Source organism: Vigna radiata, unplaced genomic scaffold, assembly GCF_000741045.1.
Source record: "Vigna radiata var. radiata cultivar VC1973A unplaced genomic scaffold, Vradiata_ver6 scaffold_246, whole genome shotgun sequence".
NCBI lineage: Eukaryota > Viridiplantae > Streptophyta > Magnoliopsida > Fabales > Fabaceae > Vigna > Vigna radiata.
In genome coordinates this window covers 184,904-212,655 of record NW_014541805.1, presented here as the reverse complement: position 1 = coordinate 212,655, position 27,752 = coordinate 184,904, and the positions used below count along the sequence as shown (strand labels likewise).

The window sequence follows — 27,752 nt, the reverse complement described above, 5'->3', positions numbered from 1 at the left end:
AAAACAATAATAAATTATTATAACGTTAGAAATTATCAATTTAACAAATTTTAAATAAATTATTATACTCAGTACAAATCACTTTAAAATAACTAATAATTATCAATTATATTTAGTACTATAAAAAATGTTATTTTTTATTTATTTTACTCCTTTGTAAATATATTATATTTTCAGTAATATATTATTTTGGTTTTTAATGGACATTGATACTTTATGTTTATTTTTAATCTAATAAATATATAATCTTTTATTTTAATTCCTACAAATACTTTTTTTTAATTATTCTAAATATACCACCACTTTGATTATATAAGAGGAAGTTAACAATATAAATAAAAATAAAATCAAAAAGTAAAAATAACAAAAAAAAAATCAAAATATTCCTATAACATCCATGAAAGAGTGAGCGAATTGGACTTCTTTTTGTATTAAGCGGGGTGGATGCTGGTTTATTTGTCATTGTTATACAAAAGAAAAAATTTACCTTAACTTTGTCCCTATTTTCATCAACAACAAAACTTATGTCTATACAAATACTCGTGTTTGTTATATGCTGTCTTAAATATTTACACAATTTCTTCAATGTCAAATCTTTAAAAGGAAAATAATGAGTGTCTTATTTACAGACCATTGCACTGATATAATTGATGAACTTTATATTGAAATCCAATTACAAAGTTTTTAAATTTTAGTTATAAGTATTTTATAAATTATATGATGAATAACTTATTTTTAATTGATGTCAAAAGTGCTTTACACATTGAATGCACATTTATCAAAAGAACTTGTTTAAAGAGTGGTCAAGATTTTTAACAATTTGGCATTTGTAGAAAATAACCTTTACAAGACATTTTAACATTTTGTTTCATTAAATGGAAAACAAGTTTCATCACGTGATGCAGCATTTCAACCTCAAACAAAGGTTCTAGTTGTGGAGGTATATACAATTAGTATGATAGATGATGAACTGATTATCCTTAGCCTGAAGTATGATCAAGCTGCAGCTGTTCTATGACTACTTTTTCAACAGCATCCACGAAGCTTGATATATTTTGCCGAACATGAGTATCCAAAGAATTGACTAACTTCTGAAAAATCAAAAGCATGGTCAACATGTCAGGTATAAATCAACCAATATGATGCGGTTAAGGAATACTACAACAACAAAATCTTATCCTAGTATCACACAACACCATTCAATTCGGTTGATCAGAAAAAGATAAATGAACAAAAAGGGGAAAGATTTCTTACTGCTTCATAAACTTATATCATTTCATTTTTTCAAATTTACACCGAAAGTTGACGTAGTTTCAAAAATTGGATTTCAATGTAAGCGGATTATATTTAAGTTCAAGCTTCAACCCCTTTAACATTTAATAACCTCCATCACAACCCTGGTCTCAAACTGCAATTATACACTTTAGGAGACATATTACTGCATTTAGACTAGAACAGGCTGAGCCACTACGTTAGTTTTCTAGTTGTCAAAAGAAACTAAAGATACATTCTAGGACTGAGCTACTATGAGATTTCAATAGGTTCAGCAAACAATTAAGAACAATTTGAGCTTAAAACCCTGATACCACATTGATACTCCTCGGAAATATCCATAAATCACAAGAATCAACACAGAAATTTTATAGCTAATACAGACTAAATTTCCCTCACCTCAACTTTGCAATGAAAACTCAGAGAAGCTCTCTTCAAATCATCTGATCCCTTTATGCATATCAGCTTCAATGGAGAACCAAGTATGGGCCAGCCATGCGACAACTTTATGTACGCATCAGTTCCTCCTGCTATATGAGCCACAATAGTCTCATCTTTGTCCAAGTATTCAAGTGAATATCTGCATTGACCCAAAAAATGTAAAGAGATACTGAAAGATATCCCAATTTAAGAGCATCAAAGCCAAACAGTCTCACCTCAATTTATTAGCATCCTTTATTACAAGACTCCTAAGTGTGCTTAGTATAATTCTATCTTGAACTTTCTGCATAAACCACTGCAACGAGAACTTGCTGCATGGTAAATGAATGTCAAGGCATGAGTTGTGGCCACAAGAAATCTGGGACCCATGATTAAGAAAAAAATGAGGACATGGCAAACCTGACAGACTTTGCATAATCAACAATGTCGCTCAAATATATATCATTTGGAAAAACCTAAATAATATATCCAAGAAATTTAATAAGTCATCTGAAGATAACAAGGATTACAAAAACAGAAAATTAAATTCACAAGTTTAAGTTTTTCATATGTTGTCCTTGCAGCATAAATAAATGGTATCATATCAAAACATCCTACGATACATACTCAAAGGAGATTTCGAAAGAAACAAGTAAATGCATTTTGTTTTCTGTCAGGATCACATTAAGAGTGTGAAACAATAGTACTAATGAATATATATAAATTCTTAGAACACCGCTTTGTTGTGTTCTGCCAGGATCATATTAAAAATACAAAACAACGGTACTAATGAATAGATATAAATTCCTAGAATACTTAATCTGATAAGTTCTCCCTCTCTCGAATCATCTATGTGAAATCTAGAGTTCAAAGAAAAACTGGTAGTAGGTATACAAGAAATGTTAAAGTTCACAAGTTGGGAAAAATAAGTAAACCCTTCCATCAAATTCCCACTGGTATCTTTAAAAATCTATTGCATATTGTGATGGAATATTTTATATCAACATAATATAACTAGAAAAATTTACTGGTTTATCAAACATGTTATAACATTGTAACAGAGTTAGTTCCGAACTTAGCAAGATAATAATGAATTAATGATATTTATGATAATTATAAAGTCAGTATAATATTATAATAAAGATCACTAACTTAAACCATGAAGTCCAAGGCTCAACCAACTCAAAAATACACCATTAACAAGTTAATTCTTTTGAACAGCGATCCTCATACCAAAGTCAAATTAAGATGAAGACCTATTTTCATACCTGGACATTCTTTAACTTCATAGTCCCTTCAAAAACTTCAATTAACAACTCATGATTCAGCTCAGCTGCATCAATGGTATCTTCTTGAACACTCAGCTGATAAAAAATGTCCTCAAATGATGGCATATAAGTGTGCAATGACAACCTAATGCAATTCTCATCAAATGCAAGCACTTTCAGACCCGTGAGCGCATCCTCAATCTGCTCTACAACTTCAAACCTGAATAAGGAAAAAAGATGAGTAAGCTGAGACACGATCACAGATGAACATTTCAAGTGTAAGTGAAAGCTGACTCACCACTTCACTGTGAACTGAAGATCCTGCAGAGACTTTAGAATCAACTTCATTTCATCAATCTTATTCTCAAGTTCAAATAGCTGCAACATATAAAAGAAAAATACAATTTATAGATGTCATATAGTTTTGCATGTCTTTGAAATTAATTCAATTCAATTCAATCCCCAAGAAAGTAGCATGGATTCTAAGTGTCAACAACACCTCTAAATTTTTGTCTACATTTTCAGCAGCCAAATTTGAATAATCATCTCTTAGAATTGGGGCATCAATGCCTTCAGTAGCCTCAGATATGTTCTTCTGATCCTGTAGTTATTAAAAGCTAATATCAAAATATGATAACCACGCGAGACCCCACTACAACTCCACATGTGCCAAAGGGATGGTCAATGAAGTGGATATAGTAATAATAACTAACGATTCACAGCAGCTGCCCATCAGAGCGAGCAAAGGAATTAGCCACAAACAGTATAAAACACAAACAGGTTCTTAATTTACAAGAGAACCAAGTAGGAAGCAGCAACCTTTGACTGAATATAATGTAAAGAAAAATCCAATTCTTCAAGTTTGGCCTCCAATATGGCAGAATCTGGAGAGAGTGGAATAAGAAGCAAAATGTGGAATGATTCACGATGGTGACGTAATAGTAATACTAATAGAGAAGACAGATAAGATGAATGGGATTAAAAGATGGTAGGTGCTGGCAAGTGCGAGTGTGCGTGCAAGTGTGTTAGTGGGTGTGAGAGAGACCATCGTTGTGAGTTTTGGTAAGAAGGCCAATCTGGTCAGCCATTTGGGCAGATTGAAGGTGGACCGTGTGAAGCTCCTCTTGCAAATGGTGTATGTAAGCATCTGGAGTGGGGCAACAAAAGTTAAGATTCAATTCTCACACAAAATGAGATGAAATGAGTAGAGAGAAGGGAGTAAAAGAGAAGAACCTTGAATTTCGAAGGAAGGGAAGTCGGATACAATGTGCTGCAGTGTATTCTGTAGTATTGAAAATTCAAAGTGAATAGATAGGAAGCCGTTGGGAATTGGGAACAGCCACGAATGAGAACAGGTAACCTAATCTAACCTCAAGATGAAGAGCGCAGCGGTTGGGGGTATCCAATTCCAAAGGGTTGAAATCGTGGTCAACGTCGCAAAGCTTCTGAATCTGCGCCATTCGACTGAAACAAACACACAACAATCGTAACAGAGAGAGGGTAATTCGAATGAGAAGACGGTAAATGAACCAATACCTGCGGAGCTCGGTAAATCGTTCTTCAGCCATCTTTCTCTCAAAATCCAACACAACTTTTGCGGACTCGTTTAAGGTTTTATAATCTCCATTTGGCAAACACAGAAAACACAAGTGCAGAGAAAATAGAAACCTTAACAAAAGAACTTAGTGATGACAGAGCATCTATTCCTCTCACTGACCCAATAGCACGATAGTTGGTACAAGCATCAACCTGAAATTCAAATAAGCATATTGGAAAACGGCAGAGGGAAATCCTAAAAACGAATGAAAAGCCCGTGAACCCCCAAAACTAAGGAAACGATCAGCAGTATTCAAATATTATACATATGGTTCCATCGTAAACTCGCACCCTTTTTTTTTTAATCAACAAAACTTCAACATATCATTTCAAAATATGCAGAAATACACTCCAATACACAACTTCAAGACAATAAATGTCACAAATAGGAGAATTGGGTTTCTGCTATACAAAAACAGCTATAATAAATACTTACCTTTTTCTACCCAACAAATGAAGCCATCGAAAGTCCCCAAAAAACCAACCACAAGGCACCGGAAAACAAACCACAGCGACCCCGAAATGACACCCACAAAGCCGGGCAACACCACAGCCAACGCACACAAGACAACAGCAAAAAACCACCCCCACCAAACTAGCCGAAAACCACCAAAACAAAACCGCCGACGCGCCGGAGAAAAAAAAAAAAAAAACAGGGACAAGGGGAAGAGGGGGGAGACCCAAATATAATAAACTCAGAAGGGGGAGGGAAAAGATAAATGCTTTACAAAAAACATCTTGGAAAACCTAAAGGAAACTCAGGTATGCAAAATTGAATTTGAAAGCGAGGAACGAGGATAAAAGTTTGAAACTGAGACCAAAAGATGAGCCAAATTCAAATTCAAAAGCACTGATCATAGTTACCCCCATTGCCCTTCTCTGCCCAATGACACTCAGCCCACCAAATTTTTAAATACAGAAATGATTTTTTAACACCCAATTCGACTACTTGACAACCAATTAAAGAATAATACCGTGATAAAAAAAAAAGTATTTTTTTATAATAATAAATAAATAAAATAAATATTAAAGTAATAAATGTAAAATAAGTGTATAAGTTTATATATTAGTATAAAAGATAACATTTTGGTGTTGGTGTTGGTAAATATTTCATTTGTCACTTTATCTATTTATTTTTACTTATGAAAGTTAATATTGGTAAGAATAGGTTAGAAAAAGAAAATTGCGAATAATATTATAAATGAGAAGGAAAATATAAGTTACAGAAAGGAAATGTTATAAAAGGATTTAGGAAAAAGTCTCTGGACTCTTTTTCTTCATGATTTTTTGACAATGTATATGTGGCAGTTTGTGATTGATTCGTTTCAAATACTTTTTTTTAAATAAATTCAAACAGATCAATAAAATTATAACACGTGTTTTATTGTGAAAAAAATTGTTAAAAAAGAGTTTTATAAAGGAAAATAAAATTTTAACACCATTTTTTTACACCATTTTAACACTGCACATGTGTCAAAATGTGGTTGAACGATTTCAAATTAAAAAATAAACTTTGGTTTTTTTCTTCCAAACATATCACTGTCCCAAATTTTTTAATTTGAAATCGTCCAATCACATTTTAACACATATACAGTATCAAAAATAGTGTCAAAAAAATGGTGTTAAAATATCATTTTCTTTTTATAAAATATCATTCTCCAAGGATTTAAGGTGTGAGAGGACATGATAGAGGAGGGGAGAGAACTAAAATAACCAGCCTTTACGAGGCTTGAGTGCGACTTGTTGCTGCACCACCAAAATTGATGCGCGGCTCTCCAAATCCGGCGAGGCCAGAAAGTCGCCGATGACACCTAACTCTGGGAATTCGCTCCAGTTTGTGAGTCCTTGGGTCTGAGGGGACTCAATCCCATGCCTCCTTCCGACGATGAAGAAATCATGCTCTTTCGCCACCTCACTAAGGAATGCTGCTGTCTCAGACCCTTCCCTTGCCACTATCTGTTGGTATCTTATGTTATGTTTCATCTCTTCCATGGCTTCCCCTTCATCCCACTCCTCCTCTGCCTCGTACACCAGGTGGTACACCACCAGCTTCATCCCCATCTTCATCATAGCTCTCTTCGCTATGCACAGCGCCTCCTCGTCGTCCTCTCCCCCCAGATAAATCAACCCCACTCGAATTGAAGACTCCTCTCTCATTCTCTGCGAACCTCGCGACACCAGGATTCCGACCGAGCATGGAGCTTTTTCTAGCACCCTACAATTCAGTGCCCTTATGCTCTTCTCGTCCGATTCCACTTCCCCGTCCGTCGACCATCTCAGATGAAACGGAAGAATTATGATGGACGCCACCTTGTCAAAGGCAAGGTTACAAACGTCTTCGTACATCAGGCTCGGAGGAGACACTGCGGTGCAGGGGTACGCCGTCACCACATGAGGGTTCTCGTGCTCGTAAACGTCGAAGGCAAGAATTACGTCGTCTGAGTATGACCTGTGTTGAAGCCCTGATTCTTGCCTTTGAATGCGATGCGGGATGAAAATTGGCAAGGCACGTCCCACCAACTCTATCAGATGCAATGCATCCACTATGATCGGACTTTCGGCCGTTGGACAACACAGGTCAATCATATCTATCATCGACGATATGTGTCTTGGCTTATGAATGCACACCAGTATTCTCAGCTCCGACCAAGCTCTTAAACTCATGATGTTCCTTTTTTGGTACCCGGCGTATTTTCTTGAAGGGTCGTACAAAAACCTCACCGACCATTGCACTATGCAGGCTACCACAATTATGCTCAGAATCATTATTCCGTATGTCAGCCCATCGATTACCTGCAAGTATTTTTTTTTTCAATATATTAGAAATTCTGTATCAGGCATAATGGTATATACAATAAGAAAAGATGGATGATGACCTTGTAGTCGTATAAGAAGCAATAGAGTCCGATTTCCACAACGCCTTTGGAGTTTAAAATGAGGGCGAGGGAGAGAGCATCACGGAAGGGCATGTGGCAGTAGAGGGCGGGTATAATGCAGGATAAAATTTTGACCAAGTGGGTGAGGATGATGACGAGACAGACAGCGAAAACCGATGTGGAGGAATAAGTGGAGGAAAAATCTGCTTTCAGCATGCAGATGGTGACGAATATTGGCAGAAGGAAGGTGGTACCGAAGAAGTTAAGCTTCTTGACCAATGCAGCTCCTAGTGGAGGTCCCTCTGGCACGGCCAATCCAAGAATGAAAGCTCCGAGCACGAATTCTTGGTTTATTTTAACCGAAACCCAACCTAAGAGAAAGAGCAGTACGATGATGACGTAGAGGTAACCATCTTTGACAGGTCTTCCTTCTGGTGTACGTCTGACGATCCAAAACATTACTGGGCGACACACCAATGGAACAAAGATAGCCATTGCAAACAAACCCAAGAGGTTTGTAACAATCTCTTTGGTACCATCACCCTCACTAAACATAAAAACAGTGCCGATGGTGGTACCGAATGTGCACAGTACGTCACTCACCAATGCGGCAGACAATGCCAATTTTCCAAGTTCGGAGTTTTGGATTTGAAGTTCATTGAGAAGGGAAGCAATGACGGCAAATGAAATGACAGTGTGGGAGACCAATGCAACAAGGAAACCGTTGTAGTTATGATCGATGACTTCAAGCAGTGGATGTGTTAGTACGGCCAAGATTGCAGCTGCGGTGAGTATGGGAACTACCAATCCAATAATGGCAATGGTCCATGCCTTCTTTCCCATCCTTGTTATCAAGCTAAAATCCATCTGCACACCGTTTATGAAAATGAAAATCACAAAACCAATCGACGTTATTGTCGTGATGGTGTCGTGAGTTCCATACGGAAACAGCACCCTCATGTACGACCCCACTGGTTCCCCCACAAAAAGAGCTTGCAGAATTAGCCCAGCCTGTTTATACAAACAAATTGATCAATACATATAATTAATATATGATTGCACAAAAACAAGTGTTGATTGAGACATATATATATACCATCATCTGGGAAATAAAGAGAGGAACTTTGAAGGGCATGAGGATGAGCCGACAGATTTGGGTGATGACAAATATTAGAAGGACTTGTAACTCAAACAAGGGGAGAAAAGATCTCATTGGAGTTCTTGTATTTTGTGGGCTACGCCATAACCCATCTGAAACAATGTGGGGTGGAGCATCAAGACATACCTCGTACCTTTGTCTCCTTTCATCCACTTCCGTGATTGAGAGGAACATCGTTTCACTTGCATTCAACGCCATTTTCCCCACCAGTTAATCAATATCTCAGACTGATAATAAAAATTTACTCAATCAATTCTCCCAATATTGATCTGTGGAGTTTGAAAGAAGGTATATCATATGTATATGTTTGTATCCCATGATTATCTGATGATACAGCCTATCCAAAGTTTGACCACAGTTGTCAACTGGAGTATTAATCTTTTAGGATGTAACAAATCGTTTTTTCTTTCATAAGTAATTATAGTTTCTCATCCTCATCATCAACCAACTTCAGACCATACAACTATATTTACACCTTACACCTTCGCACAGTTGTAATCTCCTAACTAATTTCAACTATCTATTATAATTAGAAAAATATAACTGAATAATGTTCCCAATTATTTAGATACATGTCACTTCAAAGATTAAGATTACCTAATCTCTTCCGTGTATCTTTTAATAAACGATAACAGTGATTGTAGAGTTCAAATAATAAAAAGTACTATAATTTAACAGTTCAAAACAACAATTTAACTATATTTATATTTATTTGTTATCTTACAATTTTAAATATACACTATTATATTATTAAAGAGATTGTGAAATGATTGTAACTTTTATTTTCTTCAGAAGTTTCAAAATATTATTTTTCTTTAATAAAAAAACTCATAACATCCTGTTTATAGATAGCAATTTCGCCATCTATCTTTTTCTAAATTATGAAAGAAATCAAAATAGGAACGTGTGATTTTATTTTTAGCATGATGAATCATTTCTAGATTATCTCAAAAAAATAAAATTCTCCACGGTATGATTTCAGTAACTCAATATATTTTTTTAAAATATTTAATCCCTCCAGTTTTTAATTGTTAGATAGTTAGCATTTTCTGGTTTTATAATAAGAGATAAAAAGATTTTAATAAACAAAAAATTCCGACCTGCCGGATTCGAACCAGCGACCTAAGGATTGTCTGCAGACATTATCCAACTACAGTCCTCCGCTCTACCAACTGAGCTAAGGTCGGCATATGATGTGTAATTTCAGCACTCTTTTTAATTCAAGAAATATAATGTCATTGTTGTTTATGAAAATATCAATTTCTTAAAGACTTTAATGTTAATATAACTTTTTATCATGGGTAATTTACTAATTGTCAATACATAGTAATATTATATATCAAAATTTAAAACCGTATTTAAATTTTTCAATTATAATTAATTATCTAATATAATAAATTTATCCACGTATATTTTATTATGTTTGAACTGTTAATAAGGGTGAATCACTATTAGAAATTCTAAATGGAACTAATTATTTTTATAACTTTGCAAAGGTTATAAAATTATTTTCTTTCAATGAGACTTTAATTTATGAAATGTTTTATATTATTAGATTCATAAATTAAGACATGTTTTCATTAACGAAAATGATTTTAGTTTTAAATTGTGATGAAAATTATATAATTTTTTTCTTTAACCGAAAGATATTTAGGAAGGATGAACTTTAAGTTATTATTAAAACTAGAATTTCAAAATGTATATTTTTGTAAAATGATAGAAATCTAATCATATTTATGTGATATCGATAAATACTAACATTTTTGTTCGAATCCCAAGTTCTTTCATATTTCTAATACAATGCGAAACTTAAATTTATATTTGAATTTTTAAATAAGTGAGTTTTTTTAGGAAATATTTATATAAGATATCAGATATGATCATCAACTAAATCGTTCACCAAAACAAATAATTAGTTTTACCTTCAAACCAAAAACATTATAAGGCATTAATTAAGTTTAAGGATATTCTTTCTTTTATAATACTTAATTTTCTTATTTCTATTTAAATTTATACTTGAAAGTTGAATTTCTCAACACGCACACACAATCTCCTAAATTGTCTAATAATCTAAAATACATTGGCTATATATGTTTTTAAGACAGAAAGACTCCCACAGCAACATCAAGAAAAGGCAAGTTGTTAACTCATGACTAAAATTTTCCAAATTATAAGGAGACTTTTTTTTTTTCTGAATCAAGTGAAAGATTCTTTAAGACTAATCATTACATTAATAGCTCATATTTATTTAAAGTTAATCAATTGAATGTGAAAAAATCATTGCTTAATAATGATATAGAAGAAAAGGCTTACACCAAAGCGGAAGCACATGAAAAATATTTTTATACGTTTCAATGGTTAAAAATCGTTTATATGCAGTTAGAATATTGAGAAACAGTAATCAGTTATTGATAGGAGAAAGCTAAAAAAAGTAATGAGAAATTGGAACATTTAAAAACACTCAACTTCAAGTAAACACGTACTCTTGGCGAAGCTCAATTTTATTTTATTTTTTCACACTTTTGACAGCCATAGTTTTGCAGCAACATGTCTCCTAAACGGCACATTCTGGGATGAAGTTATCCAATGAGACTCAAGGTCTTAACAATATTATAAAACAACAAAACATTATAAATTATTCTTCTTTCCCTTTTCAAAAACGTATTACAAGTCAATATATAGAACTTCTATATTTCTGTTAGACCCAACTTTACATGCTCATGAAAACCAAATGTTGTCTCTATTTCTCACATTCCCCATTTCATTCATCGACTCTGCTAACACCATCGTAAACTTTTTGCGAGAAGAGAGTAAACAATTGAGTGAGTGGGGTACAACCATAAACATTAAAAGCCACATGGGCTAATCACCCGTTTTAAAGCTTCAACAATTTATTATTCATTTGAGGGTGCAAGGGTGGTGAATAACTGAAAATAGAGGCGAAATCCACCAAGAACATGGTAACATGGACTTACAACTAAAAATAAAATAACAAAACCAGAGTACGCAAAAATACCCGTTGCTGCTCCGAACCAACATTTATAATTACAGAGTAATTTACAATTATAAAATCGAAAACTCTATGTTAGAGAAAAAAACACAAAGCAAAATAATCACGGAGAATTTCATTAGCCTGACTGTACACGTAACTTGTTTGCCACATGGAGCAAATGACTGATGTTTGTAGAAGGATAACTTTGCAGCAACTTGAGGTTAGAAGTGAAATCGCCCGCTAGGAGGCGCCTACGGACGAGAATTAGCATTGCGCAGCATATTCTAAGAAGTGTTTCCTACACAGTATCGCAAGAGTTAATTTCCCTCCTTATTCTATTTTCACTGAATGAAAAAATAATTACTAGATATTTTGAAAAGCAAGCTCCTAAGACGTCCTGACCAACCATTACCAGTTCTATGCAACAATATGATAACCAAAAGGAATTTATTGTTCCAATACTACAATCAACGAAAACACATGACTAGTTTTCTCAAGCGAAACACAAAAGGAAGTAACTTCGACCTTGTTCTAATCATCTTTCCTTTCAGAAAAGATGCTATAAACTGCAGATTACACTTGCAGGTCGGGGGTAAATAGAGCAAGTGTTATAAAGTACAGTAAACAACAGAACTGTTCTTAATGATGTTTAAGAAGTTTTTAATTAGGACATCTTCTGGATAGTTGCAGGTTTTCGGTTTAGTTTTCCAATATAAATTGCAAGACATCCGTGAAACTATTTACTTAGGCCGTAATTAGTTCCTATACAAGAAAATTAGTAAGTTATAGTTCCCATACAGCTTTTGTTTGGCGGTTTATCATCTTTGGAAAGTTTTCATGGCGGTTTTATATAATAAAAAGTTTTCATGGCGGTTTTATATAATAAAAAGCTTTCAGGGAGAGAGTGATTTGGATGATAATTTTTGTATATAATAAGGTGTACACAATTACATACATAATGCTAAAAAAACTCAAAGTTCATGAAATATTCATAATAATCATTAAAGAGCGGTGAGTTTTAATGTATGTGTTGAAATAATTTGTAAATCTATGTAATTATTCATATAAGGCAGGGGGTTGTGTTATATAACCTTGTACCTAGCTCTCTGTCTAAGTAGTCTAGGACAGTGCTTTGAGGTTTAATCTCTCCATTGTATCAGCTTTTCATATATATAAATAAAGGACTATGAGAGGGATTCATTAAGCCCTCAAAACATATATTTTCTCTTTTGTTTGAATCTTAAGTTGGTACAGGGCAGGTTGATCCTGCTCTGCCTGTTTTTTCACCTTCGGCAATGTCATTGACAAAGTAATACTTGGGAATTGGTACCTCTTCCATTAGGAAAAAGGGCAGTTGGATATGGGTGGATGTACACTATCAAAGTCAGCCCTACTGTACAAGTTCATCGACTCAAACCTCAGTTAGTTGTCAAGGGGTACACTTAAGTTGTGACATTTTTTCTCTTGTGGCCAAGATAACAACTATTTGTCTCTTTTTTGCAATGGCAGCCATTTGTCACTAGCCACTTCATAAATTGGATATATAAAATGCCTTCCTCCATGGTGATCTTGAGAGGAAATTTACATAGAGCAATCCCTTGGGTTTGTTGCTAAGGAGAGTTTGGTATAGTATGCAAATTGCATCGCTTTCTATATGACCTCAAGCAGTCACCATGTGTTTGGTTTGGAAAATTTAGTTCAATTGTTCAAAAATTTAGGCTAAGATATAGTGAACCAAATGATTCAGCCTTTTATTGTAATACCTCTCTTGGGACATGTATTTACTTAATAGTATACATTGAAGATATAGTCATTACACAAAAATGATATGCTAGAATATCTCCACTAAAGGAGTACTTGTGTAGACATTTTCAAACCAAAGATCTTGAGAGCCTTAAATACTTCTTGGGCATTGAAGTAGCTTAGTCAAAAGATAAAGTTGTAATCTCTCAAAGAAAGTATGCTATTGATATCTTACAAGAAACGTGTATTAGTGACTATAAACTGATAGACAGCCCTATGGACCCAAATAAAAAATTAACGACAAAAGAAAGTGAATTATTCTTCAACCCAAAAAGGTATAGGAGGATGGTTGGCAAACTGATTTATCTTACTATTACCAGGCTTAATCTATCTTTTGCTATTGGAGTGATTAGTCAATTTATGCAGGTTCCATCTGTTAACCATTGGAATGCTATCATCTGCATTCTAAGGTACCTAAAAAAGGCTCCTAGGCAAGGGTATCTATATGAAGATAGAGGAAACATTCAGGTCTCAGGACATTGTGATGCAAATTAGGAAGGTTCTCCTATTGATAGGCGATCTACCACTAAATATTGTGTCTTCCTTAGAGGAAAGATTATGTCATGGAAGAGTAAGAAACAAAATGTAATGGCCCAATCGATTGCTAAAGCTGAATATAGAACAATGACATCACTATCGTGTAAACTTATATAGGTGAAACAATTTTTTCAAAAACTTAACTTTTGTGACATCCAAACTATGAAAATGCAATGCAATAATAAAGTTGCTCTCCACATTGCACCAAATTCAATATTTCATGAGAGAACTAAACATATATAAATTGATCGTCATTTTGATTGGGAAAAGTTTTAACCAAATAAATATGTATTGAGTTTGTTGGATCCAATGACCAACTCGCACATGTGTTAACCGATTCTTTAAGGGGACCTCAAAATGAATTTATTTGTTCCAAGTTTCGTACATACAATTTGTATGATCTAACTTGAGGAGGGGTGTTGAAATAATTAGTAAATCTATGTAATCATTACGTTTAAGGTAAGGGGTTGTGTGTTAGATAACCTTTATACCTAGCTCTCTATCTAAGTAGTCTAAGATAGTGCTTTAATGTTTAATCTTCCTATTGTATCATCTTTTCATATATATAAATAGAGGACTAAGAGGGATTCACTAAGCCCTCAAAACATATATTTTCTCTCTTGTTTAAATCTTAAGTGTATGTATTGCATAAATCAAAGGGAGTAGTTGACTAGTTGAGGAATGATGAAATGGTAAGAGCTTCTGCTTTCAGGGAGAGAGTGATTCCAGAAGTATTACGACTCATGTGGTTTCAGTTTACAATTTGAAAAATGAAAACTACAATAAATTGAGAACTAATTTATAAAACTGAAAACTAGTTTAGGTTTTAAAAATTCCAAAACTAAAAACTGACAAGCAAAACTATAAGTTGACGAGACAACCAACCTAAAACTGAAAACTAGTTCCCCCTCTTGTTGCCAGTCTTTGGTGAATAGAATTTCCTGAGGGTTTTGGGGCAGTTGCGATGTTTTCTTGTACTGTTTTCTCTGTCAAATGTGTTTTTGCGGCTTCTTATTGGGGTTTTGTTTTATTTCCCTTCAACTGTGTGACTTCGCTTGGAGGATAACTTAAAGCTAACTCCTGATTTTTTTTTTATTATTGTTTATTCTCTTCAACATTATTAATGTAAAACTAGTCAAGAAGCGCAACCTACTATCTAAATAGGTCAATGCCTTTCCTTTTTATTAGCTACCTTAAAGTAACCCTGAAACTTAAAATCAATATCATCTATTACCATTGACATCGCTAAGTATGGCGGATCATGAGGTTAAATGTCAATCCATTAATTTTATTGAGGGAAAAGTTTAGGGGGACCATTAGGTTAAATGTCAGACCATTAATTTTATTGAGGGAAAAGTTTAGGGAGTCAAATATAGTATAAGGAAAATAGGAGCAAAACTGTACCTGTGGACCCTCTGGATCGCTTAAAATGACGTCCCAAATATGGAGGATGTCAGAAAAATTAAATTCTTGAGTCAAGAGGAGAGTAATCCACCTAAATGCATAGAATTGGGGATTGACCTGAAATTTGAATGTGAGATTTGTCATTTTTCCGATCAACTGCTCAATAACCAAATCAAACACGTACTTGAATCATCTGACAAATTGAAACTGAACATTATACTGACTAATTAAAGACTAAAAGTGACACTTAACTAGTAGATGAACACAAAAACTGTCAACCAAAAAGAAAAAAAAAAGTCCAAAAAGAACAGGTGCAACATAGAACGCGTCACTGAATCAATGAAGCAGGCAGGAACACACTTACTAGATCATTTATTATTTATTTTATGAATAAAATATTGGAGAAAAATGAAAATATTTTTGAACAAATTTAATAAAACAGAAAAGGGATGATAGGACAATGTCTTCATCCCTCGCCCTTGTAATTATTTGCCAAACAATATGAGTTAGCCACCATTGCTCTAAGGCGTTTCTTTTAGATAGAGCACGTACTTAAATTGCCTCTTACCTGAGTAGTAACCTCAAGATGACGCCACAGTTCTTCATCGTGTTCTTTTAAAAGCTGGGACAATCTTGTAATAGTGGAACGGATTCCAACAATACTATTATCAAGTTGTTGACAAAAATTATCTTGGAACCCACTCAATAGCTCAACAAAACAAAAGAATGTGTCTGCTTCAGCAAAGGCCTGCATTTAGTTATTGGAAACAGCTGGGAAAATTCAAAATCACGAGTAAAATGAAGCTAAATAATCAATCACTGCTATCTGAGCAACTTTTAGTAAACAAAAACCTCTTATCAACATCCCCATGGCCATATTTTTTTTTATAAAAAGGTTTCTCTCCAGAAATCATCATTATGAAGCTTTGAAATACATTGGCACCCCAAAGCTTCAACAATCATGTGCTTCTAGAGCAAGATGCATTAAAAAGAAAAAGAAAAGATACAAAATATTACAACCAACCATTGGGGTCAACACTAAACCCATGCAAAAATCAAGAAAACCTGGTAGCCCATACCGGTTCCTAAAAAAGTCCTGAGTAAAACAAGTGGGCAACCTACCATACCAAGCAAACTCTACCCTGGAATCCAAACCCGAATTACCAAGTCTGTCATCACATTTATTTCCTTCTCTGTATATAAGAGAAACATGAAAATTAATAGCCTTAAACAAAGAAATCCCAATGGCCATATTAATTATTTCACCTTTTCTCATTTTGTTTTATGTACATGAAAACATTGTATATCACAGATGGCAATATTTACTGTCCTAATTCCCTAAGTAAGCATTCTCCATTTTCTAAGTTTGCAAGGATGTACTCACAGCATTTTCCTCATCGGGGTCATTTTTGAACACATAGAAGAGAGGGGCCACTACTTCATTCATCCCTTGAACGTATCTTATACCTTGGTTCAACTTTGCAAAAATAATTAATATGTTCTTTAAAGCATCCTGAAAATTCCCCAAAAGTTGAAAGTCAAGAAAAAGGATTGAGTTACTCAACTTGTCTATATGAATTTCAAAATAAATAGAGGAACAACCTGATTAGATTTTGCCAATTGAGAATCACCGGAGAAGAACTGTATATCTGGATGAGTACGTTTTACATCACGATCAATCTGCTCTATGAGCTCTGTGTCCTAGAAAAATGAAAAAAAGATAAAAAGAGGAGTACAGGAGATTAGATTAAGTTTTGAGTAACAGTAGTCATGACACAGGAAGTAGCATAGAAGTTCATAAAAGATTAAAATATTGATAACGGAAAGATCATTAGCAGTATTGGTACAGGTTGCGCTGTGTTAAACTAATTCCCCCCACAGACACAGTGGTAATGGTAGCACAGATTGTATATACAGAAGCAAACCAGAAACTTAGCACGCAATTGAGAATACTGTATCTGTAAGTGTAGAAAGTAACGAGAAGAATTGCAGTAAATGGCTTTGTAATTTCTTAACCGTAAAGTAGGTGATATTTATGTGTAAATAAGACGTATAATTAGACTTAGGCAGGAAAAAATGCATAGATATTAGATTAGTACCTGGAAGAATTGATTCCATATGCTGGTCTTGCCAAGACTCAAAGGGTGATCCTCATGAGTGATTTGTGATCTAGAAAGCAAGATACGAGTCTCAGATTTTGCATCATCGATGTCATGAGCAGCTGAGTTGTAGATCCTCCTCGTGATTTCTGACTGACTAGGCACAGAAACATTCAGAAGTGTGTGGTTGGGACTCTAAGAAAGGAAATAATTGCTATAGGTGACGAACTTACAGGATTCATGAGGAGGTCGTCTTTGAATTGTCTGTACTGGGACCTCTTCTTGGCTAATTCAGAGGACCAAAGGGCACGATCGGACGGAAGATATCCAAGCAAAAGCTGAAAAGATTAAAAAACAACATAAATTGTAACTGTGTCTGTGTGTGAGAGATGACATTAAATTGGTAAAGAGAGGGTAGGTACCTTCCAGAGCGTAGGGCGTAAAGCAGAGGCGGCAGCACGAGGAATACCTTGAGAAGCGACTCTCCTCAATTCGCGCATGTCTATCATCTTCCTAGATAACTAATCACAAACTAACTTAGCAACCAAAAAAAAAAAAACTAAAAAAATCAATTAGTCAATGGATAAATGATTGGGAAAGCTAACCTCGGTCAACAATTGAGCCTGAGAGGAGATGTCATCGGCGGCGGAGAATGCAGAAGCAGAAGAGTCGACAGACGAAGAAGAAGGAGAGGCATTGTGATTAGTTGGAGGATCTTCTCTGACAGAAACGGGGGGAGGCGGAGGAGGAGGAGGCGGAGGAGGAGGAGGAGGAGGAGAGGGCGGGCTAAAGCGGTGGTGATCGGAGGGGGAGGACCACAGAGAACTGTTCATCCACTCCGGTACCTGTTTCTTCTTCTTCATCATTCTCCTTGTTTTACTTTCTATCTAGGGTTTCTCCGCTCAGGGTTAGAACTAGAATATATTAGATTTGCTTCCACTGCATAAGAAGAAATTGAAATTGAGATTGGAATTGGAAATCGGAATTGGAAGAGAAAATATTCAACTCAACAGCAACCAACATCGAGGCATGCATTTGCAATTTTGTATTTACACCTCCTCATCTACTCTTCTCTGCTTGTATTGTATCTATACACATGGCCCCGCTACACTCTGCCACCACGACACACTTCACCACATAACACAAACACAACACCATCTACACCAAATGCCAATTCCCTTCATGCCTTACTGTAACAATTTCTTCATTTTCTTCTAAATCACCTTTTGGATTAAAACACTTCATCAACTTAGCTCATTATTAACTACTTATTATACACCAAATTCCACACTTTTAATCTCAATTCTTAATAAGTTATTTAATTGGTAACTAACAAACAATTAAAATAACACCAAATTTTCCATGCTATACATTTTAATGAAAAATCCTTTGTAATTATCATAAAAATTATTTACTTCGTTCCATTAAACTCATTGTATAACTTACCACGATGAGAGTTTCTTTTAAACAAAAAAGGCCTGTAAGTTATTTACTTCTTGATATTTAATAGGAAACAACTAGATCATTTAACTCGCAAACTATTCAAACCTCCCTAAAGCCTGTTCTAACAACACAAAAGGAAGTAATTCAAGATTTTGTTTGAAAGCAATGTCTTTTCCGTTAAAAGAATTCGGTTTTGCTGTGAAAATTCTGGGTCCACAATGGCAGTAAAGCTACGACCTGGAGAATGTTTTGAACAACTTGATGTCGTTACAACTCTGAATCAAAAGGCATAACCAGTCGGAAACGTGATTTGCATTCTTACTGAAATTCCGAGTTGGAAGAAAGCTTGAAGAAACCTTTGTTTGCAGTGTACTTTTCAAAATAGTAGTTTCTCTCCAATTTTTCAATGGTGAGTGCAAAAGGAGTTTTCTTCAACTTCAAAATATCTTCGTATATTCTCATTTTTTTTTTCTTTCATCTTCTACTTAAAAAGTGTCAATTTTATTATCAACAGACTACTGTCTTTTTTTTTTCTGAACAGCTGTTCCACTGGTTTTTAGATCGTTATGCCTATAAGAAATACAACTGTAGTCTGTAATTAACCGAGTATTCCATTTTGATGTTGTCAATCTGGATATACCTCATACAGTATTCTGAAATTGATTAACATATGTAATAATCAACTTCAGTACAGAGTTTGTCACTGCAGCTTTCTAAAGAAAATTTGTATGTGCCAAGGGTATATACAATTAAGGATTTGTTACCCAGCGTATGAGTATCGGGTGCATAATTTGTTTTTGCAAACCTCGTCAACCAGTTGACCAAAACCATATAAAGATCACCTTCCAGTGAAGCGATAAATGAAGAAGCTCTATATGTTTGAACAATGAACCCTGGCAAGCATATTGTCCCTACCAACCAAGAGAAAATTAGTCTTGCTCGCACCATAAAGAAGAAACACAATGTAAATGCAAATAAAACCGAGCGTAACTTTAATCTGTCGTAGTGTTATTTACAGTCCAGGAAAGAAGCTGGGGGAATAATACAGTTTCTAGTCAGAGTAACAGTAACCATATGCTACCTACATCTTCAAAACTAGTCTAATAGACAAAACCATTCTAATCACAGTAAAGATATCAGATATAATTTACAAGTCCGTAAGTGTAAACATCAAAAAAACAATCTTCCGAAAACAAGAAACCTCTTCTTTGAAAACTACTTACAAATTTCAAAAACTCTTTCACATGTCAATAATAAAGAGAATAATCCAAATTAGTATTCTGATTTACTAGCTTTGCACTGCCAGCACCTGCAACTGATCTAGAAAAACTTCCAAGCTCATTTCATCAGTAAATATAATATCTGATCCATCTGTGTAGGTTGAATTTTGAGTAACAGATGGATTCAACTTGGCGAGAAGAAATCTAGCCTGGCTACTATGCTGGTCACATCTTATAATCCTTGGCACTGGAACCCTGTCGGCCACCAATTGCTCTGCATCCAGTTCCGGGGCTTCCAACAGCTTTCTGAAGTTCTCATGATTGGGGTCCTTATCATAACCCAGCTTCCTCCACTGAGCGATCTTGGACCCGTGATGAATCACCACATAGAAGAAAGAATCAAAGAGCAAGATAAAATCCGGAGAAACAGAACGAATATCCAGCAGTACTGGAACAGGTGGACCATCAAACGAATATTGGAAAAGCGTAGGTTGAATCATTATAAGCGATCCTACAACTCCCTCGCGGTTCAGCATGAGCCGAAAAAAAGCAGTCTCATCAGGAGTAGTGTTACAGACATCAATGAATTGAGATCGCCTCAAGTGAAACATAAACTGGGGATAGAGCGAAAAGTTGGAGGATAGGCGGAAGGAAGATGGGTCTTCCGGCACATAGTCCCCAAACTTAGAAGTAAAACGTATGAGCGTGTCATCCAGCCATCTAATAACATCACGGGGATGGCATTCCTGTGCACGTAGAATGGCAAGTCTTGCCATAACTGCAGCGGCGGCTTCTTGATCAAATCCAGCAGCAATATCAGCAGAATGGTTTGCAACCCATCGTCTAGCAGCAGTTGTCACTCTTTTCCGGCATCCCATGTTCCCCTGCCTGTACCGCGTGATAAACTGAATCAAAAATGCGGAGCCGGGTTGAATTCTTTGCCGCTGATTCACTTGGAAGAAAAAAGCAATGCAAGTTTTGTGGGTAAGAGTGTTTAACTTCCACAAAGAGGTGCCACCTTGTCCAACCTCAGCGTCACTCACCAAACTGTTCTTTCTATGCAGAGACACGCAAGGGCCAAGTGCTCCACAGATTTGGACATCTTTGGTGGTAACTATCTCAATAGTGGCATCAAAGTTCATCTTCAAATGGCCCTGGTTGTCAGACTTGAACATATGCCCGAGACATTTCTTGAACTGATCGGATTCGAAAGATTCGGAGAGAATCATGAATCCACCAGACTGCTCAACAGGTTGTCGAAGCTCGGCAGCCCCAACTTGGTCGAGCGAACAGGCAAAGAGATCAAGAATAACAGACGCATCAGATAGCCTCTTGGAGAGTTGGTTATAGAAAGAGCAAGAGTTGGCGTGGTGTCTGGCTTGGCTGTTGAAGATGTGATGGTGGGTTCTGATGGGTTGGCGGAGATCAGAATCAACAACGATTCCGGGTCCGATAGTGGCAGGTCCGGAGGTGAAGAGCATGATCCTGGAGCCTGTGGTGACAAGGCAAGACTCTAGAAGTCCGAGGGCGACGGAAATGGCAGTGCCGGTGCATCTTGGAGGGCGAGTGGCGGAGGTGGAGTCGAATGTGGAATGGATGTCTTCAATTGCAGAAGTGATGGAGAATTCACATTCGGAAAATGGCAACAGAAAATCCTGTTTTGGGGTGTGTCCGTGATGCAGCGGGTGGGGGCGGCTGATGTTGAGGAACTGGCGGATCTGAGGGAGAGATTAAGGAAGATTGAATAAAGTCAGTTGATGATCGAATGAAGTGGATTGAGTTGAAAAGAAAGAGGGGATTGAATCAGAAGAAGTAAGAATAATAAGAGAAGTAGAGTGGAATACCTGATTGGAGGAGAGATGGCGGCTGCCGTGAAAGAGGTGGAGGGAGGAACAGGGGGAAGAGGCGAGATGGTGGAGATAGACCATGGAATCGAAGGTGAGGAGAGCGACGAGGGCGTGATCGGGAAAGTGGTGGTGGAGGAGGAGGAGGAGGTCCTTCTTGAGGGAGAGCAGTTGGTCGTCGGGGGAGGAAAGATCGATGAGAAAGACGNAGGNGGGGGGNGGGGGNGGGGGAGAGGAGGAGGGGGGAGAAGGAGAGTACTCGACAGTGCTGTAGGTGGGGAAGAGTTCGGCAGGGAGGTTGGTGTCGGCGATGGGGCGGGGAAAGGGGTTGCGGAGGAAGCAGAAGGGGCAGTGCCAGATGCGGGACTGGTAGTCGAGGCGTGCGTAGGGGTTCAAAACGGCGGCGCATCGCGAACAGAGAAGAGGGTGGTATGGGAGGATAGGGACCTCACTCACCATCAATGGACTACACATTATGCTCAGAGGGATCACCAGATTCGTCCCCTCCGCCGCCCACGAATTCCACGTCCACCGGAGCCCTTCCACCGCCTCCAATTCCAGCAGGTCCATCTCTCTCACACACGCACACACTCGCTCTCTATTTCCCTTGCCCTTTCCACCCACCAAATTCCATTCCAACCTTCCTTTACCCTTCTACACCGAAATCTTCTTCTGCACCTTTTCAAATTTTGTTCAATTATATTTAGCGAAGAACTAATTTTGTTCTAGATATAATAATCACAAAATAAATCATACATATACTTATAAATTCATTCTTGATCTCTCAAGTATATTCTCCAACGAAGTATGTTGTTGAAGAAGGGGCGCTGGTGGTGGTTGTTGTGCAGGTCCAGGGGGCCTGCACTTGCACAACAACCACCACCAGCGCCCCTTCTTCAACAGCATACTTCGTCATATGATGACATCATGAGGGGGTTCAATGATCTTAGATCATTTGTGGGAGAAAGCTTCAACACTATGAACGACAACCTTAATTCAAGATTTGAACAACTCGAGCTGAACATGGGAGACCGCTTCGATACATTAGACACTCGAGTTGATCATATGGAGCATGAGATTGCCTATCTGCGTCGTCAACGCGGTGGACCTTCTTCCTAGATAGCGTGTTATTTTATTGTAATTTCGTCTAATTTTATTTTTAGTCTATTTGCTTCTGTAATGAATTTCAATTCAATAAAATACTTATAATCTCACTCATGACTTTTCCTTATGCTTTTCTTTTTTATTTTCATTCCAAATAATTACTCTTCATAATCATACCAATAATTCACAATGAATCAACAACCATCGTGTCCTCACAAAAATTCAAACAATCACAAATGTTCAAACAATTACACATACAAACTATATAAAAATTTGTAAAGCACCTCATTAAAAATGTTGTTTAACACCCAAATTCCTCTGGTAATCGATTACCACTGACATGTAATCGATTACCAGGGACAACTTGCCCATTACCCACACTGGTAATAGATTACNAGGGTTGTTACTACATAAAATCCAACTGGTAATCGATTACAAGGGTCTGTAATCGATTACCAGGCTCATTTTTCCCTAGAAAACTGAAGTCGTGTAGGGGGGCACGATTTTACCACGTTGTAATCGATTACAGCTCCATGTAATCGATTACCAGGCCAAGAAGTCATTTTTGGGGTGCACGACTTCACCACTGTTCATGTGAACAGTGTGAAGTTGTGTAGGGGGGGCACGACTTCTTCTTACAAAGTCGTTCTGCCCCCAAACGACTTCCCTTTGACTTTTTTTTGCCTGATTTCGTAATATATGAGGCAAATTTGCCTACCTGGGTCAAAAAACCAGTCTTGTGGCTGTTGGATATCTTTGTTGTGATCTGATGTTAACTTGTTAGTTTATATGGGGTGCATTGCAAATTTATGTTAATGTCTCCCAACTCACCTCGCTCTCTCTTTAGGGCAACGCNTTCTTCNGCGTGTTACCTTCCCTTGCCAACCTCTCCATGCAGGCAACAATTTCACCTCCATTCCTGACGGTTGCTTCCAGGGTCTCACTAGCTTACAAAGCCTCAGCATGGCAGACAACTTCAAGCGCCTTACATGGGCGATTCCTGCAGAGTTGATTCATTCTTCCAACCTCGTCAAACTCGACCTCGGAAGCACAAACCTCAATGGTGCCTTGCCTAAAGTTTTTGACTCCCTTGTGAGTTTCCAGGAGCTTCGTCTCTCTTACAACAACCTCACTGGGAGTTAACCAAAGACCTTCGCGGTATTCGGGATTCAAAAGTTGTGGCTGGATAATCAAAAGCATGAGGAATCTGATATTCAGAGATACTGGCCCAATATTCTGAAACACGAGTTCGGGTTATCGGGTAGCATTGAGATACTTGCTTCCATGACTAATTTGTTTCAAGTGTGGCTTCAAATGAACGTTTTCACGGGTCCCATTCCAAATTTATCAAATTGCACCACTTTGTTTGATCTGCAGCTGAATGACAACGTGTTAACTAGTGAGGTTTCATCTTCTCTCNTATTCCTTTCTAGTTTGCAAAACGTCTCTTTAGATGACAATTTTCTTCAGGGTCCCGTTCCTTCGTTTGGAATGGGTGTGAAGGTCACTTTTGATTCGAATAATTTTTGTAGGAATGACTATGGACCCTGTGATTCTCGCGTTACCACTTTGCTTGATATTGCTAAACATTTCGGCTGTCCCAGTTTTAGAGTTTTTGGTTTTGTAATGATCCTTGTGAGGATTGGAATTTCATTGTGTGTTCCAAGGGGAAGATTGTCACCNTGAATTTGGCGCGTGAGAGTTTGACCGGAACAATTTCACCTACATTTGCCAATTTAACGGATTTGAGAAACCTGTATCTCAATGAAAATCATTTGAGGGATGAATACCGTGAGGCTTNACTAATTTGGATGAGTTTAAGGTTTTGGACGTGTTTAAAAACAATCTATTTGGTGTTATTCCAAAGTTCCCAACCAATGTGATGTTGAACACTAACTTTAATATTTTTCTTCGATATAATAAAGGTGATGGTGACAGTGGAACTACTTCATCAAGCGTTTCTGGTGATGCACCAATGGGAAGTCCAAATGCAACATCAGGTGATTTTTCACTCTCTNCTGCTTAGATTGCAGGTATTGGGGTTATTGGTGTGTTTTTCATCGCGGTGGTTGTGTTTGTGTTTTGCGTGTGCCATACCAAAAAGTGACATTGGACATTGGGAAATGTTCAGAACCTAGAAAAAAAAAGTTGTTCCGACAATTGAGGGAAAACGTGTTACCATGTCAATTCAATTTCTTCGGCAAGTAATGAAAATTTTCAATGAAAAAAACATTTTGGTTAGGGGGAATTTTGAGTAGTGTACAGAGGGGAGTTGGATGATGGAACTAAAATTGTTGTGAAGATCATGNAATGTGGTTCTTGTAGGAGGGGAAGTAAGGGAATGAATTGGAAGCATAAATTGCAGAGTAAGGAGAGGCACAGGGTGCCTGTGCCTCACTTTACTCAAAACAATTTTTGTTTCCAATTCATTCATTCCCTGACTTTCCATTCTACAAAAATCACATTTCATTTTCTTCACAGCAATTTTAGTTCCATTATCAAATTCTCCTCTCTAAACCACTCCAAATCCTCCNTTACTTAAAATGTTTTCTTCACTGAAATTTTTCGTTACTAGCCGAAGGAATTGAATTAACATGATAACACGTTGACCCTCAATTCTCGGAAAAACTTTTTTTTCATTATATAGATTCGTATGCTTTCCCAATGTCCAATGCCAGTTTTTGGTATGGCACATGCAAAAGACAAGCACAATCACNGCGACAAAAAACACGTCAATAACCACAACACTTGTAATCCAAGCAGGAAAGACTGAAAAACAACCTGATGTTACATTTGGACTTCCGATTGGGANATCACCAGAATCGCTTGACGAACTAGTTCCACTTCCACCACCACCTTAAATATANNGCAGAAAAAATATTAACATTAGTGTTCAACATCACATTGGTTNGGAACTTTGGAATATCACCAGATAGATTGTTCTTTAACAAGTCCAGAACCTCAAACTAGGCCAAATTAGTTAAGCCTTCTGGTATTGATCCACCAAACGATTTTCATTGAGATACATGTTTCTCAAATCTGTTTAAATTGGCAAATGTAGGTGAAATAGTTCCCGTCAAATTCTCACGCACCAAATTCACACTAAGAATCTTCTGCTTAGAACACACAATAAAATTTCAATTCTCACATGGATCGTTACAAAACGAGGAACTCGCAAACGGAAAGAGATAGCCAAAATGTTTAGCAATATCAATCAAAATGGTGACGCGAGAATCATANAATCCATAGTCGTTCCTACAAAAATTATTTAAACCAAAAGTGACCTTCACACCCATTCCAAACGAAGGAACGAGANCCTGAAGAAATTTTCGTTTGAAGAGACATTTTGCAAACTAAAAAGGGATATGAAAGAAGATGGAACCTCGCCGATTAACTCGTTGTCATTCAGCTGNAGATCAAACAAAGCGGTGCAATTTGATAAATTTGGAATGGGACCCGTGAAAACGTTCATCTGAAGCCACACTTGAAACAAATTAGTCATGGAAGCAAGTATCTCAATGCTACCCGATAACCCGAACTCGTGTTTCGGAATATTGGGCCAATATCTCTGNATATCAGATTCCTCNTGCTTTTGATTATCCAGCCACAACTTTTGAATCCNGAATACCNCGAAGGTCTTTGGCAAACTCCCAGTGAGGTTGTTGTAAGAGAGACGAAGCTCCTGCAAACTCACAAGGGAGTCAAAAACTTCAGGCAAGGTACCANTGAGGTTTGTGCTTCNGAGGTCGAGTTTGACGAGGTTGGAAGAATGAATCAACTCTGCAGGAATCGCCCATGTAAGGCGCTTGAAGTTGTCTGCCATGTTGAGGCTTTGTAAGCTAGTGTGACCCTGAAAGCAACCGTCGGAAATTGAGGTGAAATTTTTGCCCCAAAGAACACGGTTTCCAGCATGGAGAGGTTGGCAAGGGAAGGCAACGCGTCAAAATCCTAATGAGGAAACCATGAAAAGCATATATCAAGTGACTGAATTGGTATTTTCTAAAATTGTATGAACGTCCTTCAATCATGCTTTTTATCCTATTTGGTAAATAGTGTTTTAAAATAGGATTGAAAGTAAAACCCTGGTATTATCCATTCATCTTATTTACTCAATGTAAAATCCTAATAATATAATTATTGAAAGAACATTACAATCAAACAAATTATTGCTATCATTTGGATCAAATTCTTAATTCTTTTCTGAATACAAACTGTATGTAGCAAGTGCTAAGAAAAGAAAAGTTGTTCCAATTCGCATAGTATATATCAGAATCAATTGTTCCCTTCCCTCTATTTTAAAACTAACCAATTATCATCATTCTGTCATTCTTTTTCCAAACCCCTTAATTACCATTTTCTATATTAAAACTTTATTGAAATATAAAAATAATAAAATTATGATAAATTTTGAAAGATTTATCAGAAATCGGATTGGGTATGATATGAAGAGGGGGAATTTGAGATATTTTTCTTATCTTGAACGAAATTTATTGTTTTAGTTGGCAATCCTGAGTAAAATAAGATTTATAACCATTTAAATGTTAATTAGTTAAAAATGATTTTAAAAAGTATTTGATATTATAATGCTCAAAAGTTGGNAAGCATGTTACCGGAATGACTTCAATAATTTCAGATTAATATGCGCCGACATTTTATAAGCATCTCATAATAACACACGAGATTACATCCATTTCTTTTCAGAACTCTTCCAAACT

General features: G+C 36.6%; 4 protein-coding genes and 1 non-coding gene across 10 annotated transcripts; all 5 read right to left on the bottom strand.

The window, feature by feature from the left end:
• Positions 1-848: 848 nt before the first annotated feature.
• On the bottom strand, positions 849-5,468 carry LOC106778268. The gene is made up of 13 exons (XM_014666210.2): positions 4,993-5,468; positions 4,497-4,709; positions 4,331-4,424; positions 4,194-4,242; positions 4,006-4,107; positions 3,780-3,844; positions 3,460-3,561; positions 3,259-3,338; positions 2,961-3,180; positions 2,113-2,168; positions 1,929-2,024; positions 1,672-1,852; positions 849-1,091 (listed from the first exon to the last, which is right to left on the bottom strand). Exons 2-13 carry the CDS (start codon positions 4,526-4,528, stop codon positions 981-983), a joined length of 1,188 nt encoding a protein of 395 aa, XP_014521696.1. The 5' UTR covers positions 4,529-4,709; positions 4,993-5,468; the 3' UTR covers positions 849-980.
• A 767-nt stretch (positions 5,469-6,235) lies between these two features.
• On the bottom strand, positions 6,236-8,789 carry LOC106778258 (cation/H(+) antiporter 15-like). The gene is made up of 3 exons (XM_014666200.2): positions 8,529-8,789; positions 7,433-8,443; positions 6,236-7,349 (listed from the first exon to the last, which is right to left on the bottom strand). The coding sequence occupies exons 1-3, from the start codon at positions 8,787-8,789 to the stop codon at positions 6,261-6,263; spliced, it is 2,361 nt and encodes a 786-aa protein (XP_014521686.1). The 3' UTR covers positions 6,236-6,260.
• An 896-nt stretch (positions 8,790-9,685) lies between these two features.
• On the bottom strand, positions 9,686-9,778 carry TRNAY-GUA. The gene is made up of 2 exons: positions 9,742-9,778; positions 9,686-9,721 (listed from the first exon to the last, which is right to left on the bottom strand). It is a non-coding gene; the product is annotated as a tRNA-Tyr (tRNA).
• Positions 9,779-11,557: 1,779 nt separating this feature from the next.
• On the bottom strand, positions 11,558-19,754 carry LOC106778314 (TBC1 domain family member 13). Of its 4 annotated transcripts, none has more exons than XM_022776146.1 (10): positions 19,634-19,754; positions 18,032-18,365; positions 17,849-17,947; positions 17,660-17,764; positions 17,427-17,579; positions 16,930-17,028; positions 16,712-16,840; positions 15,896-16,075; positions 15,328-15,444; positions 11,558-11,881 (listed from the first exon to the last, which is right to left on the bottom strand). In XM_022776146.1, exons 2-10 carry the CDS (start codon positions 18,290-18,292, stop codon positions 11,720-11,722), a joined length of 1,305 nt encoding a protein of 434 aa, XP_022631867.1. In that variant the 5' UTR covers positions 18,293-18,365; positions 19,634-19,754; the 3' UTR covers positions 11,558-11,719. The 4 variants fall into 4 exon arrangements, with proteins under 4 accessions (XP_022631867.1, XP_022631868.1, XP_014521749.1 ...); XM_022776147.1 differs by having other exon boundaries at positions 19,712-19,728; XM_014666263.2 differs by lacking the exon at positions 19,634-19,754 and adding an exon at positions 18,448-18,665.
• LOC106778247 (protein transport protein SEC23) lies at positions 19,463-22,736 on the bottom strand. Of its 3 annotated transcripts, none has more exons than XR_001377017.2 (3): positions 21,934-22,735; positions 20,093-21,807; positions 19,463-19,780 (listed from the first exon to the last, which is right to left on the bottom strand). XR_001377017.2 is itself a non-coding variant. In XM_022776145.1 (3 exons), exons 1-3 carry the CDS (start codon positions 22,501-22,503, stop codon positions 19,679-19,681), a joined length of 2,301 nt encoding a protein of 766 aa, XP_022631866.1. In that variant the 5' UTR covers positions 22,504-22,736; the 3' UTR covers positions 19,463-19,678. The 3 variants fall into 3 exon arrangements, 2 of the variants coding, with proteins under 2 accessions (XP_022631866.1, XP_014521675.1); XM_022776145.1 differs by having other exon boundaries at positions 20,179-21,807; positions 21,934-22,736; XM_014666189.2 differs by lacking the exon at positions 19,463-19,780 and having other exon boundaries at positions 19,839-21,807.
• Between the last annotated feature and the right edge of the window lie 5,016 nt (positions 22,737-27,752).

Bases quoted from the DNA above. Each gene is read 5' to 3' on its own strand.
- LOC106778268 (XM_014666210.2), bottom strand. From the start codon at position 4,528: ATGGCTGAAGAACGATTTACCGAGCTCCGCAG. The intron at 3,845-4,005 runs GTCTCTCTCACA...CACTCTCTCCAG, and splicing joins TACCAAAACTCACAACGATG to ATTCTGCCATATTGGAGGCC. The intron at 1,092-1,671 runs GTGAGGGAAATT...TTGATTTTTCAG, and splicing joins GTTTTCATTGCAAAGTTGAG to AAGTTAGTCAATTCTTTGGA.
- LOC106778258 (XM_014666200.2), bottom strand. From the start codon at position 8,789: ATGGCGTTGAATGCAAGTGAAACGATGTTCCTCTCAATCACGGAAGTG. The intron at 8,444-8,528 runs GTATATATATAT...TTGTATAAACAG, and splicing joins TCTTTATTTCCCAGATGATG to GCTGGGCTAATTCTGCAAGC. The intron at 7,350-7,432 runs GTCATCATCCAT...AAATACTTGCAG, and splicing joins GCTTCTTATACGACTACAAG to GTAATCGATGGGCTGACATA.
- LOC106778314 (XM_022776146.1), bottom strand. From the start codon at position 18,292: ATGATGAAGAAGAAGAAACAGGTACCGGAGTGGATGAACAGTTCTCTG. The intron at 16,841-16,929 runs GTTGTTCCTCTA...GGGAATTTTCAG, and splicing joins AATTGGCAAAATCTAATCAG to GATGCTTTAAAGAACATATT. The intron at 16,076-16,711 runs GTGAGTACATCC...AACTAAATGCAG, and splicing joins ACCCCGATGAGGAAAATGCT to GCCTTTGCTGAAGCAGACAC.